The following is a 14,492-nucleotide window of genomic DNA, read 5'->3' on the forward strand; positions in this document are numbered from 1 at the left end:
TATATATATATATATATATATATATAGGTGAGATAAATTGAGTCTAGCTAATTTGAGTTCAAAAATAGTCTATGTAACTTACACATGTGTAAGTGAACTCCGACCACCACCATCATCATCTCCGGCCACCACCATGATCCTCCGGTGACGGCGACCATCTCTGGCGAGACTTACACATGTGTAAGTTAACTTTCCGGTGATGATGGTGGTTGGTGGTGGTTGTCAAAAATTATGATTCGGAGCGGGCTTTGCCCTTAAGGATATTCATAAACCAAAGCCGGTGGGGGTGATTGGTCATTGAGGGTAATAGGTCATTAAGGGTAATAGGTCATAGTGTGATAGGTCATAGAGGGTGATAGGTCATAGGGGGAGATGGAAGAAAATAAATGGACTTTTTTTAGACTCAAAATAAGTTGGACTCATTTTATCTTTTCCCTGTATATGTACACATTGATATATAACCGGAAAGGTCGCACCATCAGATAATTTCGTAAGCTTATATATATATATATTAATGCTTCTTTCATCAGATCCAACATCAATTTTTGGTTGTTTTTGAGATTTAGGATGATGAATTTTGTTTTGTATTTAGAAAATGATGTTTGTTTGGAATATGGATTCGTCGCCCAGACTTGTCGAAAATTATTCTTTTTCCCCATTGTTCACCACTTCCTTAATATTATAATGGGCGGTTAAAAAAAACAAATAGGTTAACCGGTATATCGAAATCAGTTAGATAGGTTCCAGTTTTAAAACCAAGAAACCGGTTATTAACCGGTACAAATTAATCGTAACCAGTTATTACTATTTTAAAAAATAACTGAAATCGGTTAATGATATTAATAACCAAAATCGGTTAACCGCCTCTTGCTCCTCTAGTTTTGCGTAGTTGTGCGTTGCATCGATGTGGGGATCTCATAATAGTAATTGATACTTTGGGCTTTGGGTCGTTGTGGTTCGGTTAATGTTGGTCTTAGCTACTTGGTAGATTGGATTTGACAATGTCAAGAGTTTCGCTTTGATTTTGTTGACCGAGCAATCAATCCTTGCCACCTAGCCACACACTTCCATTTAATTTGTTTTTCTCGGCTGGAAGTCTGGAACATGACAATTTGAGAAAACAACATTATCTTTTCATTCCCTTTTTCATTTGATAGATACTGTAGATAACAAATAGAGGGCAGCCAATCAGAGATGAATAACAATGTTTATGATACTTTTGTGGCTATTGGAGCTCCACATGTGAGATCGAGATAAACACATCTTTTTGTGGGTACCTATTTACTTCTTCTCTATCATTTTCTAACTTCACACACACACTAACATTAACACAAAACCCTATCTTCATCACTAAATCATCTCTTTCATCATAATCTATCTGCATCTAAAAAGTAAATCCATCCATCATCTTCACCTTTATCACTCCTTCTACAAAACCTACTAATCATTTTCATATAAACAATAAAGATTCATTATTTTTTAAGAATTTGGGTCTTGGAGTATTGTGAGAGTTGAAGAAGAAGAAGATTGTTATCCATTTCATCCATGGATTTGATTTTGCTATTTAAAGGTTGTATTTCTCTACTTAATTTTATTTTATTGTACACATTATGAATATTTTATATGATACTATGATTATTTGTGTTTTTTCTTTTGATATGATTTATGAGTAGTGTAATATGGTGTTTGGCTAGGCATTATAATGAAACCCACTTTGTGATGACATTGTTTAATTGATGGTTAAAGGTTGATTATTTGTGATTTTTGTGATTGTTAACTTTCAAAGTCAAATTTTGACTAGTTAATGAATTAGGATAACATTATACATATGGATGCATTGCGATTGGCGGATTGGATGGACGTATACATGTTGTTGATTATTCACGATTGCGTTTATGACTGTAAAGTCACATGTTACCTTTGAGTTTGATTAGTTAAATATGATTCGTAAAATTAATGAGTTGTAATTGTATTACAAGATGACCATCTAAGTGTTTATATAACTTATTAGCTTGGATTGGATACATAAAGGGACACCAAATTGAATTTTTGATCCAAACCTTCTGAGTCTTTTTTCATGTCAAACGGTGGAAATGGAAAATATTTGTGAACGCAATACTTATTTCCATTGTTTCTAGTGATTTTAGTGTCTAAATATTTTATTGTAGATGACCGATTAGTTAAATAAGTTGGATGATTAAGTACATAGTTTCTCAAGTAAAAGTCAATGGTTTTCAAGTCATAACTAGTCAACCAATTTGCATTGTTTTATTATAGTTAACCATGGTCGTCACAATGTGAAAAGAATTTGCCTAGCCAAGCACTTTTGCTCATTATTAATTGTGTGTTTATTTTCTATGTTTGCATTTTTAGTTTGAATTAATCAATCAAACATCTCTTTTTATATAACAAAGTGCATTGGTTCAATTTTTTTTTCTTTTTGCATAAAGTTTTCAATTTATCACTTTCTTGTTTGACATCCGAGTCATCAAGTTTTGACTTTCCATCCATTTCATCTTATCTTCCATATCCTTTTATTGACAGTAGGCCATTGATTTTTCAACGACGTTTTCGTGTCATCGTCAATATGATTAGACTTAATTATATTATAATGTAAAGTATCAAGTGTTTTGTTAAAATATCTTTACTAAATATAGTCATGGAAATTAATGTTTATTTAGCAAATATATATAAATATATATATATATATATAAAATTCATTATATATACATATTTATATACGAGCATGGTACCCGCGTAATGCGTCGGCAGTTTAGTGGTGTTGGTGTTGGTGACGAGTGGTGATGACATCGCCTATTTGTGTCGAGTGATGTAAGTTGATGTAAAGATAAGAGTGGAGATATTTTATAAGATAAGGACTTAGAATATAAATTAGCAAGATAATGGTTTAGAGTGTATATTATTTCATTAAGGGCAAATTTGGTAATCTCTAATAACTCTTTCTATAGGGGGTGTTTATTAAGAGCAATTTCGTACTTTCGTACGTAACTATTGTGTAACACTTTCTATTTTAAGGGGGTGTATAATCTTTATATATACATATTTATATGAGAAAAGTGAGTATGAGACTGTTATGCACCCAACTTGGGTGAAAAACCACTCACATACCAATATTTTAATATTTTGAATATATGTTTGGCCCCCATGATTTTTATGGTTTAAAACAGGTATGTGAGAGTTTTCACCCAACTTAGGTGCCTAACAACCTCATATTCCCTTCCCCCTTATATATATAACATATATTATATTATTATGTATATTAAATAATAAAATCCAATTAAAATGAGTTGGTTTGATTTTGAGGTAATCTCCATCTATGGCCGAGTACCATTTTTTCTTCTACCATATATAGAAGAGCCTTATGTAAATGATTATCCTAGTGAAATCCTTAAAGAATCCATATACCTTCAATGAAAACACTCCATATTCCCTTTTAAATTCTTTCAAAATAAAAAAACCCAACGCACCTCATTGACTAACTATTTAACGACTTGTTTCTTCTTCTCTTTAACCTCTCATGGCTTCTTCTTCTTCTTATCACTAACTACTAAACCATTTCTTCTTCTTTTGCTCGTGGGTTTTTGAGAATCGCACGGTTGAAATACCCATTGCTCCGACCGAGTCACATCATGAATCACACGATACAACCCGAGTCACCTTCCGATTCTCTCTTTTTCTCTATGTTATAACTCGACTCGTACGAGTCTAACAACTATGTTTACATATATTAATATGAAAAATAGACAATATATATATAGTTATTCTTATAAAATTGAAGTTAAAATCATCATCATAAAGAAAGTTGAAGTTAAAATCAACAATCATGGTAAGCAAGTATTTTTCAGGAGAAATATCAACAGTCGTGACATTGTGGATTTTTGGTACGACATGAGAAATGTTTAATTGTACATGTCAGCTATTTCATCTAGGACATTTATACACGACATTGTGGATTTTTGGAGCTAGTGGACGATTAACCCAAACATCACAGAGTTTTTGCCCTTTCAATACAAATGAGCAGGTATTTTTCAAGAGAAATATCAACAGTCGTGATAAGCAATATTAGCTATGAAGAAGTGATAGAAGCTTTTACATTTGTAACACGAAACTTGTATAACCCACGACTCTCCCACCACTAGAAAATACGCCTGAAAAAGCGTTTTGAGCTTTTGATCATGGTGGCAAAATCCATAGGCAACCATTGGGTTGCTGAAGCTTTTGATTAAGTTATGAATAATGTATTTGTAATTGATGACATGTAGGAAGGCTTTGTAGAACGACATTTTTGGAATTGAGGCGAATATATAAAGCAAAGCAGATCGTCCGGTGGGAGTTCGAACTTGAATGATAATAATCGGAGATTATGGCGTGATTGAAACAACAGGGTTGTACACTAGTCAAATCCTAAATATGCATAATCATGTAAAAGGCTGATGAGGTGAAATGTTTGACCCAACAATCATATTTTAATCGATATGGCGAAGAGCGGTTGGACTACACTCCCGACCATCACATGAGGCGGTACAGGTTGAGATATTAAATAGTAAATTTGGTTTAGTTCTGCAGTGCATGACTAAACCGCTCCTCGCTCGGTACGACCTCCGGTGAGGGTCGGGGGTGTACTTCAATAGCTCCTCACCATATCCATTAAAATAAGCATTTCACCTAATCAGCACATGCTCCTGCATATTCAGGATTTGATTGGTGTACAACCGTGATCTCGATCACGCCATAATCCCCAGTTATCATCATTCAAGTCCGAACTCCCATCGAACGATCCGCTTCGCTCTATAAATTCGCCCCAATTCCATCAATGTGCTTCTACAAAGTCTTCATGCATGTCATCAATTAGAAATCCATTATTCAATCAAAAACTTCAGCAACCCAATGGTTGTGTATGGATTCCGCAACCATCATCATCAAAAGCTCAAGAAACTTTTTCAGTCATATTTTCTCGTGGTGGAAGAGTCGTGGGTTATACAAGTTTCGTGTTACATTTGTAAAAGTTTCTTTCAATTCTTCATAATTAATATGTTGCATATATATCACGGCTGTGTTGATCTTTCTCTTGATAATAATACCTGCTTATTCATATTGAATGGGCAAAAACTCAGTGATATTTAGGTTGATCGTCAACTAGTTTAAAAAAGTCCCCAAAGTCATGTCTAGATCTCCTAAGTGAAATAGCTGACATGTACAATTTCTCATGTAATATCTCAACACATAATCGTCGTCTCTAAGTTGGATTGAAGTGACTTGACAATCATTAACCACGAAAACTTCTAATCCTACTTCGCATAACCTACCATTATGAATCAGTCGTCAAAGAGACTTGACAAATCAATCGAGAAAATCTCTACATTCATTCACAATATGGAAAGTAATTCTTTGAATTCAATCATTATCCATTCTGGTTCCGGATGAAAAAAAGAAAATCAAACATAATATACATATGCACTTAAAATATGATTTTTGATGATTTCAACCATTTTTATTATTAATATTTAGATAAACATTGAAGCAAAAAAGATAATGGTTTCTTACTTACTTGATCTAGTTATATACTACACGGTCGTCCTTGGGATCGAACCGGTGGCCGAACTAAGCCCCACCAGTCTACCTTGAGCATTATGTCAAAGAACACATAATGTTGATGAGTAGATTTGAACCTTGGTCATCTTTAACAAAGGCCACACGTTAACCATTTGAATAAGCACCTTTGCGTTAATGATTTAAAAATTTGTCATACAAATATAAAATTAGTTAGAAGAACTAAAATAAAGAAAATAGTATAATTTTAAAATTGTAAATGAAAATTATAAGCATAGCCAAGAAACTTTGCTTTGGTGGTCCAAGAGAAATTAGGAGGCTTTGCAAATTTGGAGGAATCATGTTGAAATTCTGACATTGACGTTTAATTACTAATTGAAACCACTTGGTCTCAAGTGGCAACTAGGCCCTCATAGAGGGCCTTGATGGAAGGGAAGTTGGCTTGGAGACTTATTATTGAATCTTGATTCTCCATGGTTTCGAGCATTTACCTCTTGAGCGTATCAGCATATACTCCTATTCTGCAAGAGTGTGCAGGTTTCAACTTCCAGCATAGTGCCCACGGTCGATGTGACTGTTGGGGCTCGAATCATTAATATTTAACATTCGTCGTTCAAAATTTTTTTTGGAAAATTTGAAGCAAAAATAACTACTAACAACTAACATTTAACATTTTTCAAGCCGTTCCAAAACATAAATTTAACGTTTAAAATTCCGTTCTATCTTCATGGTTTTTTAACACACCCATTTAAAGCCATGAAAAGATATACATCCATTGATTATAAAACTTGACTGGATCGGTCGAGATCTGAGGACTGAAGTCGGGATCGGCTCATATGATCGGTCAACGGCAGTTAGCAGCAGTCTACGACCGTCAAAAACGTTCAAAATCTGAAAACTCGGCAAAAGAGAAGATAAAAGGGAAAGAGAACGATGATGGTGATGATCGATTCCATGGTGGTATGGTGGTGCGTTATTGTGATAAGAAAAGAGAAAGATATAGATTTAATAGGCATAGTTCTATAGGGGAGAAAGATACAAACATAAAAAGAAGATATAAATTACTAATTTGATGGGAAATTGGGATTAGTGATTAGTGACATCCAACTGTTTTTTTTTTTCTTCCATACATAATTTCTATTTTATCCCTTAAATTCTTGAATCTCTTTATTTTGCCATCTATATTTACTTAACTCTGTATATAATCTCATAAATATTACGAGTATTTTTATCTATAATTTAACTAATCCGGTATTTCCCCGATTTTTCAAAAACTCATGTCTTCCCACCTTGCCGATCCGATCCCAATCGACGTGTTCTAATACCTTGAACATGACATTCATTATATTCATTCATGTAAATACACCTAATATTTCTACCACTCAGTAATTTGATATATCTGCTTTTTTCAGTTGTTGGACTGCAAAAGAGAACATCATGTTTAAACTATTTCATGTAATGGTTTAAGCCTAGAGGCTAGATCAAATAGAAGTTGTTCTCGCCAAAGATATTTGGATTTAAATTTACGTGTTTCGTATAGACCTTAATTTTGATTTGTTTTACTATGCAAAGTGAGTTATTGACTAATGGTGGTATACCACAAGAATATTATCCTCTAATATAAAGATAAAAGTTGAGCTTAATTGAGAAATGAGAATTAATGGTGGAATTAGGGTTAAGTGTGTGTTTTAGGTATGTTTGTGTGTGAAAAAGGGGATTGGAGATGATAAATATCTTCATTAAGTATATGATTAATGGAAAAGACTTGTTTATATTTGTAAAGTCTAAGAGAATTATATACAAGAGTTTCCTATTAAAATCTAACCCCTTGAATTATTTAATAAGTATAAAATGTAGTATCAAATACAATTTAACAACACATCGTTCGTTCTAATAGGGGACCCTCTCATCCCATATACTATAATGGTATCAAAACACCATCCTTACACATTAATCACAAGATATAGTTTCGTATTTGCCTTTAACAAGTTTCAAACCTATAACTTGCGACGTTCATTTAAATGCCCATATGGTCACATGATGAAGGTAACCACTCAGGTATTTCATCTCGTTGGCCCATTGGTCCATGTATCACATGATGTTTTACACGATTACAGTATACAACACTTCAAAGCATAAAGGTGACGAATAGACAAAAATGTGTGCGCGCAGATATGTATTATGTTTCCACTCATTTATTGACACTCAAAGTGTAATTAGGTGAAACGACCATGTAATATTCTTCTCTTTCTCTTCCCCTTCTCTCTTCTTTTTTTTCCCAGATTCCATATTTTATGGTACAGATATCACCTCCCTTATTTTACAGGAAGCAAAAGGTCCGGCATATGATGGGGATTTTACATCAAGCATTAGTTTAGGTGTGCATATGATGGGAGTTAAATTGACTCACTTCTTGTGTGTGGATTAAAAGACTTTCTTTGAAGCATTTCTTTGAATGAATTTCTACTGTATACAAAAAAACTTCTCATATGAATGACATTTTAATTTAACTTTAAAGACTGTGATATACATATATTCTGTAGACCTCAAACTCTCAAGGTGGGTATTTGAACCGAAAATCTAATGATAAAGTTTTGGGCTGTTTGTATGGGTTTTTTTGGTTTCAGATTTTATGTGACGTTTTTAAAAGGATTTGTATGAGTTTTGGGTTGTTTTTTTCAGAGAGATATTTTGGATGAGTTTGGATTGGTTTATGCCCAAGCCCTTAGACGTAAGATTGCTCCACCTATTACAGCTAATGTGGACTACCAGTCAAAGAACTTACCGGCAAAACTTCATATTGATGCAGAAGATCCCAAGAATGTGGTTAGCCTGTTTATAAAGTTTTCTTTCTACCGTCCAAATGTATATCTTACAGATAACAAGGTGGGTGGTTTAGATAATGGGTCAAAATGGGTTTGGGTCATAGCAGGTTCTGGTATATGTCAAACAGGCCAGGTTGGGTTGACGAGAAGCGTGTTTTTAGAAGTAGCTTTCTGACTTCTTTTACAGATAATCAGTACATCATATACTATATGCATGTTGTTTTTTGACATCAGTAATATTAGAGTGGTTAATTATATCTATATATGCAGGTTAAACCTATATTGTTGTTTGAAACGTTAGTCATGACGATTTAAATTGTGCAGGGAGATCATAAGAAACAACTCAACTGCACAGAAAACTTTAACACGAGTATTCTTTTGGAGTGAAATGATTATGTTAGTACAAATTTTAAAGAATTTATTATATATATGGTGGAATAATCTGAAAGGGTATGCTAATCTGAATACTAATTAGGGATTAGTTTCCTGGAATGTAACTATCTTTGACCGAATGTCTATAGTAGGATAACTCTAAAATTGTGTGTATTGTATGTAAGTAACTTCGAAAAAATGTTTATTGTATGTAAGAAAACATACGTGGCAACCATATACAGGTGCCACTTGTCAGATTTTAATTGGTTGAAACGAAATTCTTACATACAATAAACATTATTTAGAGTTGTTTACATACAATACACACAACTTTAGTTATTTCCTACTATAGACATTTGTTCAAAGTTTCTTACATTCCAGGAAACTAATCCCTACTAATTAAGTAGAGCACTAAAGTTATTGGATCGATCAAGGCAAGACTCGCTGATCTTAATATTCATCGGTGATAGACTAAATTCTAGGTAGGTTTCCCTTCAGTGAGCGACTCCAGTCGATGCTCTAAATAAGACTCCAGTTTAGAGACTCCGGTCAAGCCATCGCAAAGTGCTCATGGTGCCTTCTCAAGAAATCAAATTGGAAAGGATTTGATATATAGATATCTAGAAGCAGGCATTTCAATTTTCTATATTACTCCTTAAGAGTTGATTCTTAAAAAACACTAAACAAGGATTTGATCCTCATTTAGTTGTAATGTGTGATTTTTACTTATATTAGGAGAAGGTGGTGAATTCGTTGTTCGAAAAACGGCCGAAGCAGTTTGGGATTGGCGGAGCTTTGCCTCCAAAGAATGATCTTCACATATTTTCGAGTTGTTATTTTCGGCTCATTTTATTTATTCATATTTTGCACATGCATACATTAAAATTCCTTTTTATCTGATGTCATGATGATGATGAAACATTTCTACAAAAGCAGAATGTCTTTCAGGTAGTTGAAATTATTATATACACAGACTGCTACTTAGTACATGTTGGATATGTTGCATATGTATATCGATATTTGAAAAGCTTAATTGTAATAGGTTGAATATGTATAACGTATGGATATCGAATATATATGTCGTTATTTTACTTTTTTTAAAAAGATTATACATAAACTAATCATCTCATTATCATAGAATATATGTATATATCGTATATATAAAAGTTTTCTATCAACATACAGTAATGAAGATGAGGTCAAGATATCAACTAGCTTGCAATGAAATAGCAACAATATCAATAGTCTGTTGAAATTTCCTTGATGTAAAACTTTTTATCTTTTACAAGCATGGTACCCGTGAAATTTTGAAGAATTCTTCAAGGAAACTTTAAGTTTAATTCAAGGATTTTTTTCCCGAAAAAACTAGTATATATAGTATTCGTGCAATGTGATGGCGTCGGTCTAGTGGTAAGGACATAGCTGTGCCTATGGTGGTATGGAAAGATGAGATCAATGACACATACGACGACTTAGTAACCGGCCCTATGTTATCAATCTATTCACAATATACGAGTAGTATAAAAAAAAAGTAATAAATTATTCATTACCAACGGGATTAGCAGTGTTGGGTTGGGTCAAAGGACTACGAGGTCAAGTTTATATGCCGTTTACAATCTTTTGCTAGAAAACTAAAGTATTTTTATTGATGAAAATAATAAAGAGTTTAGTGATAGCTTTTTACTATTACATCAATGGAAAAACTCAGAATATCTTCAATAAAAAGGTTGATAAAAGCTTTTTACTATTACATCAAGCTTTAAAAAAAAGCCTTGATCCATTAGATTAAAGATTTTTTATACAATAATGACTTGATGAATTTCAAGTCATTTGAGGAGACAAATACTCTTTTTCTTCTAAACTATATTACTAAAAAATGTTTCAAAAGCTTTATGAAAAACTTCATTTATCGTAAGTCTTTGATAAAAAGTTTTTATAAAACAACCAGATGCTCTAACAAGTTGGACGGTTGGTTTTGGAGGATCATAATATATCATATGCATGCGTTGATCATGCCTTTTTTTGTTTTTTCTTAATTTTGAACTTTATTAGCAATATATGAAACTAACATTGACTTCAATTCAAGTTTGAAGTGTTTGATATTTTAAAGGTCTCTTACTATAAATCAAACTCGATGGTTTTATATTTTGAAAAAATGCATATATAAAAAAATATCTTTTTGGCTTTTTCTAGGTGTTGGAAATTCAAGCAGATATATCAATTTACACCCACACAAATTTCGGAATTTTGCGGTACATCATTTTATCATTCTAAAGATATTTTTTCCAGAAATTTGTTTTTTAGTTGATCACAAGGTTATCCTTTTAAAATGCCAAAGTTTCATGACCATTATTTGTCAAAATGGCTACAACAAGTGCTCCAATTTTCCAGTCATGGACTCAAATTGTGTCAACTTCTTGTGCTGCATCAACTAGTAATTTTAGTCCTTCCATTGCCAACACTTATGGTACTCGATATCCCCTTAACTAATTCATATTATTTCGTTTCGTTTTTGTCAAATAATATAACTGAGAATTGAAACCCAAGAATAAAACATTTGTTCAGAACTTTTGTAAAGCTGATTCGTAACTTTTACATAATTAAAAAGATTCACTGAAGTTATGATTCAGCTTTACGATAAAGTTCTAAAGTTCTGAATATGTGTCTTTTTCGTGTTTTTCACCAATATTATTTAGTGCCAAATATTTGATGTTTCAAAAGTAACTAAATATATAGTTTTAATTAATGTAACATGTTCATGTGCCACTTACAGGCAGTAAAAGTTTCATGGGTTCATCCTTACAAGAACATCATCAAAGATGGAAGAATACTGTCAAGACAATTGGGAAGATAAGGGCCGCGGCTGTTGTTGATGCGCCTCCAGCCGAAGAAGTTAAAGTGTATGATTATACTCACCTTCATTATATATATATACTCCTCTGTATCTACAATTATTTTTAATATTGAACATATATTTAGTTTGCTATACAATCACACAAGTCACTAGAAATCAGAATTCTTTTAGAGTAAATTTTTTTTATTAGTTTCTTGAATTGAAAATCTACTCTATTTCTGTACTACCTAAATAATCTTAAAACCACCCGTGCTAGATAATGAACCCTACACTTATACTCAAAAGAAAGAGCCTCAACCGAGTGGGCTAACCACTCGGCCACTCATGGGCAATGCAAACATAAATGTGAAATACATAGCTATTAATAAGATAATTTTCTATATTTATTTAGATGTGTGCTTCCCAAATGGGCTGATTTCGATATTGGGCGAGCTCCAATATACTGGAAGACAATGAATGGGCTTCCTCCTAGTTCTGTAAGTTCATACCTTGACTATAACTTAACTAACATGTCAAAAATTTATACTTTGGTTTCTTGTTTCGTTGCTAAATCATCATTTTTTAATGTCGAGTTCATAGGGTGAGAGATTGAAGCTTTTTTACAATCCGACTGCTAGCAAACTTACTCCAAATGAGGAGTTTGGAATCGCATTCAACGGTACCCTGCCAAAAACTTGTTACAATTTCTACAAAATTGTTTACTTCAAGATTATCCAATATATATCATGGAACTATATTGTAAATTTGCAGGAGGGTTTAATCAACCAATTATGTGTGGCGGTGAGCCAAGAGCGATGCTTCGCAAAGATCGTGGCGTAGCAGATTCTCCTTATTACACTATCCAAATATGTGTCCCCAAGCATGGTATGTATTGTGTTGAATTTAGAGGGATTAAGTTGGGTAACCAGATCTTGATTGACTTTGGCAATCTTTTAGTGTCTTTCGTGGTTGGGTTGATCTGCAAACAATTTTTTTTTTTTTGTCCAATATTTTTTTTTCTAAAAGAAACGTCATGGGATACCCCAGTTAGGCCATGCTCATCCGAGTCAAAGACTCGCCTTTTTTGGTAACCCAGATGAAATTGAAACATAGCCCAGATTGCAACATTTTATTGAGCTGAAACTATCACTTGTATTTACTTCAAGATTTTCTATTCCCTTTCACACTGTTTAACAACAAATTTGTAATCACAGCCGTGAACTTGATATTTTCGTTTACAAACGGAGGTGAATGGGATGGTCCTTACAAACTGGAATTTCAAGTACCAAAGGCATGGCGTAATCGACAAATGGACTTCTTCAACCAGGTAATTAATAAATCTTGTAGTCTATTCAGCATTTGATCCCCAAAATTCCCAAATGATACTTTTATAAACCGCGTTAACTTAAGATGGATATAAATAGCATCTCTTTTAAATTAACGATACAGGGTCTAACTGAGGAGCTAAGCAGAGAAGGTGCGTGTGAAAAGGCCATCTTTCCTGATACAAGCATTGTCATCGATAGATGTATACTTAGCGGTAACTTGACACTTGAAGGGGTACGTAAAAAAAAATCAGCTTTTTTGGGTTTTGATCCGCATTTTGAAGCTTTCTTATTATTGTTGTAGCTAGGGACTTAACTTAGAAATGATTAATTTATATATTGTGCAGGGTGACCGTTGTGAATTAGATCTTGTAACAGGCTGCACCGATCCAGGATCTCCTGAATATAACCCTCTTGCAAACGTTGATGACGGATCATGCCCTCCTTACTCAGATAATGAAGATTAAAATCATGATTTGGATTACCTTCTTTCATCACGTATACGAATTGTTGAACCTAAGTTTAAACAGTGATTCATTGAAATCATAGGTAAGAGGTGTGTATTCATAGGTGTGCCTCTTTTTGTTAATACGATTAATATACGATATACATTTGGGAACTACTGTTTTTCTACCGTTTTTAGAATATTTGACAAATTTGTGTAATGATTTGGCCCATCCGGGCCATGTCGGTCTAAAATACTTTTTCATCTATTGGGACCGGAACACATAACCCAAGCAGCCAAGTCGTTTGCACCAGTTCCTTTTGTCACCTCTATTTAACTGTATCATGTTCTTCTAATTTGTGCATAGACGTTACTGAATTGGAACACGAAAGGCTATCTCCAATGGCAACATCAATAAGCCCAAACATACGGGCTACTTCGGTAACACGTAACTAACATACAAAGTTCACTTTGCCTTAAATCCAAACTCAATTTGCTCATGTCATATCACCATTCATACTAGAATTATATATTAAAAAAAAAGACATTTTAGCCATTATTAATGGCCTAAAGTCCTAAACATGTCTAATGACCTCAGCTCTTACATATGGATAACACTTTTTCTTGTTCCTCATTTTCACTCTCAATAATAAAAATGTGTTTAGGTCTATGATATTTGATCTTTTATTTTTAAGGTTTGAATTACGCATTCATATCGAATGGTCAAGCATAACCATGTCTATTCTAAAGAGTCTCCAAACAACCGATCACCATTTAATTTTCACGGAAGAATACCCTACCATACCAAAGCATGAACCTCATACCTTGAAGGGTAAATCTCCCTTTGGTTTTATGAGTTTTAATCTCATACATATTTTTCTTCTTTAGTTTGCATTTTTGATTTAATTATCATAGTACAAAACAACTAATAAGCCATTATTAGATATATGTTAAATGGGTCTAAGGATGATTAAATTAATTAGGTATTTATAAAAATAGATCTACTTTGATATATAAGCTAAAACAGATAAAATATGACTCGTGAACCTAATGAAAGAAGTAAGTAACTGAGCGTTGGTTGTTATTCCAAGCACCAACAAGCCGATGCACCTAAAAGTACC

At 33.3% G+C, this 14,492-nt stretch overlaps 1 protein-coding gene and 1 long non-coding RNA gene across 2 annotated transcripts; both read left to right on the top strand.

The window, feature by feature from the left end:
• Nucleotides 1–1,123: 1,123 nt before the first annotated feature.
• On the top strand, nucleotides 1,124–8,676 carry LOC122606680. The gene is made up of 2 exons (XR_006324977.1): nucleotides 1,124–1,570; nucleotides 7,898–8,676. It is a non-coding gene; the product is annotated as an uncharacterized LOC122606680 (long non-coding RNA).
• A 2,435-nt stretch (nucleotides 8,677–11,111) lies between these two features.
• LOC122608272 (protein POST-ILLUMINATION CHLOROPHYLL FLUORESCENCE INCREASE, chloroplastic) lies at nucleotides 11,112–13,545 on the top strand. The gene is made up of 8 exons (XM_043781358.1): nucleotides 11,112–11,235; nucleotides 11,542–11,668; nucleotides 12,014–12,098; nucleotides 12,202–12,280; nucleotides 12,373–12,486; nucleotides 12,816–12,928; nucleotides 13,051–13,161; nucleotides 13,274–13,545. Exons 1-8 carry the CDS (start codon nucleotides 11,130–11,132, stop codon nucleotides 13,391–13,393), a joined length of 855 nt encoding a protein of 284 aa, XP_043637293.1. The 5' UTR covers nucleotides 11,112–11,129; the 3' UTR covers nucleotides 13,394–13,545.
• Nucleotides 13,546–14,492: the final 947 nt, after the last annotated feature.

Source organism: Erigeron canadensis, chromosome 7, assembly GCF_010389155.1.
Source record: "Erigeron canadensis isolate Cc75 chromosome 7, C_canadensis_v1, whole genome shotgun sequence".
NCBI classification, from domain to species: domain Eukaryota; kingdom Viridiplantae; phylum Streptophyta; class Magnoliopsida; order Asterales; family Asteraceae; genus Erigeron; species Erigeron canadensis.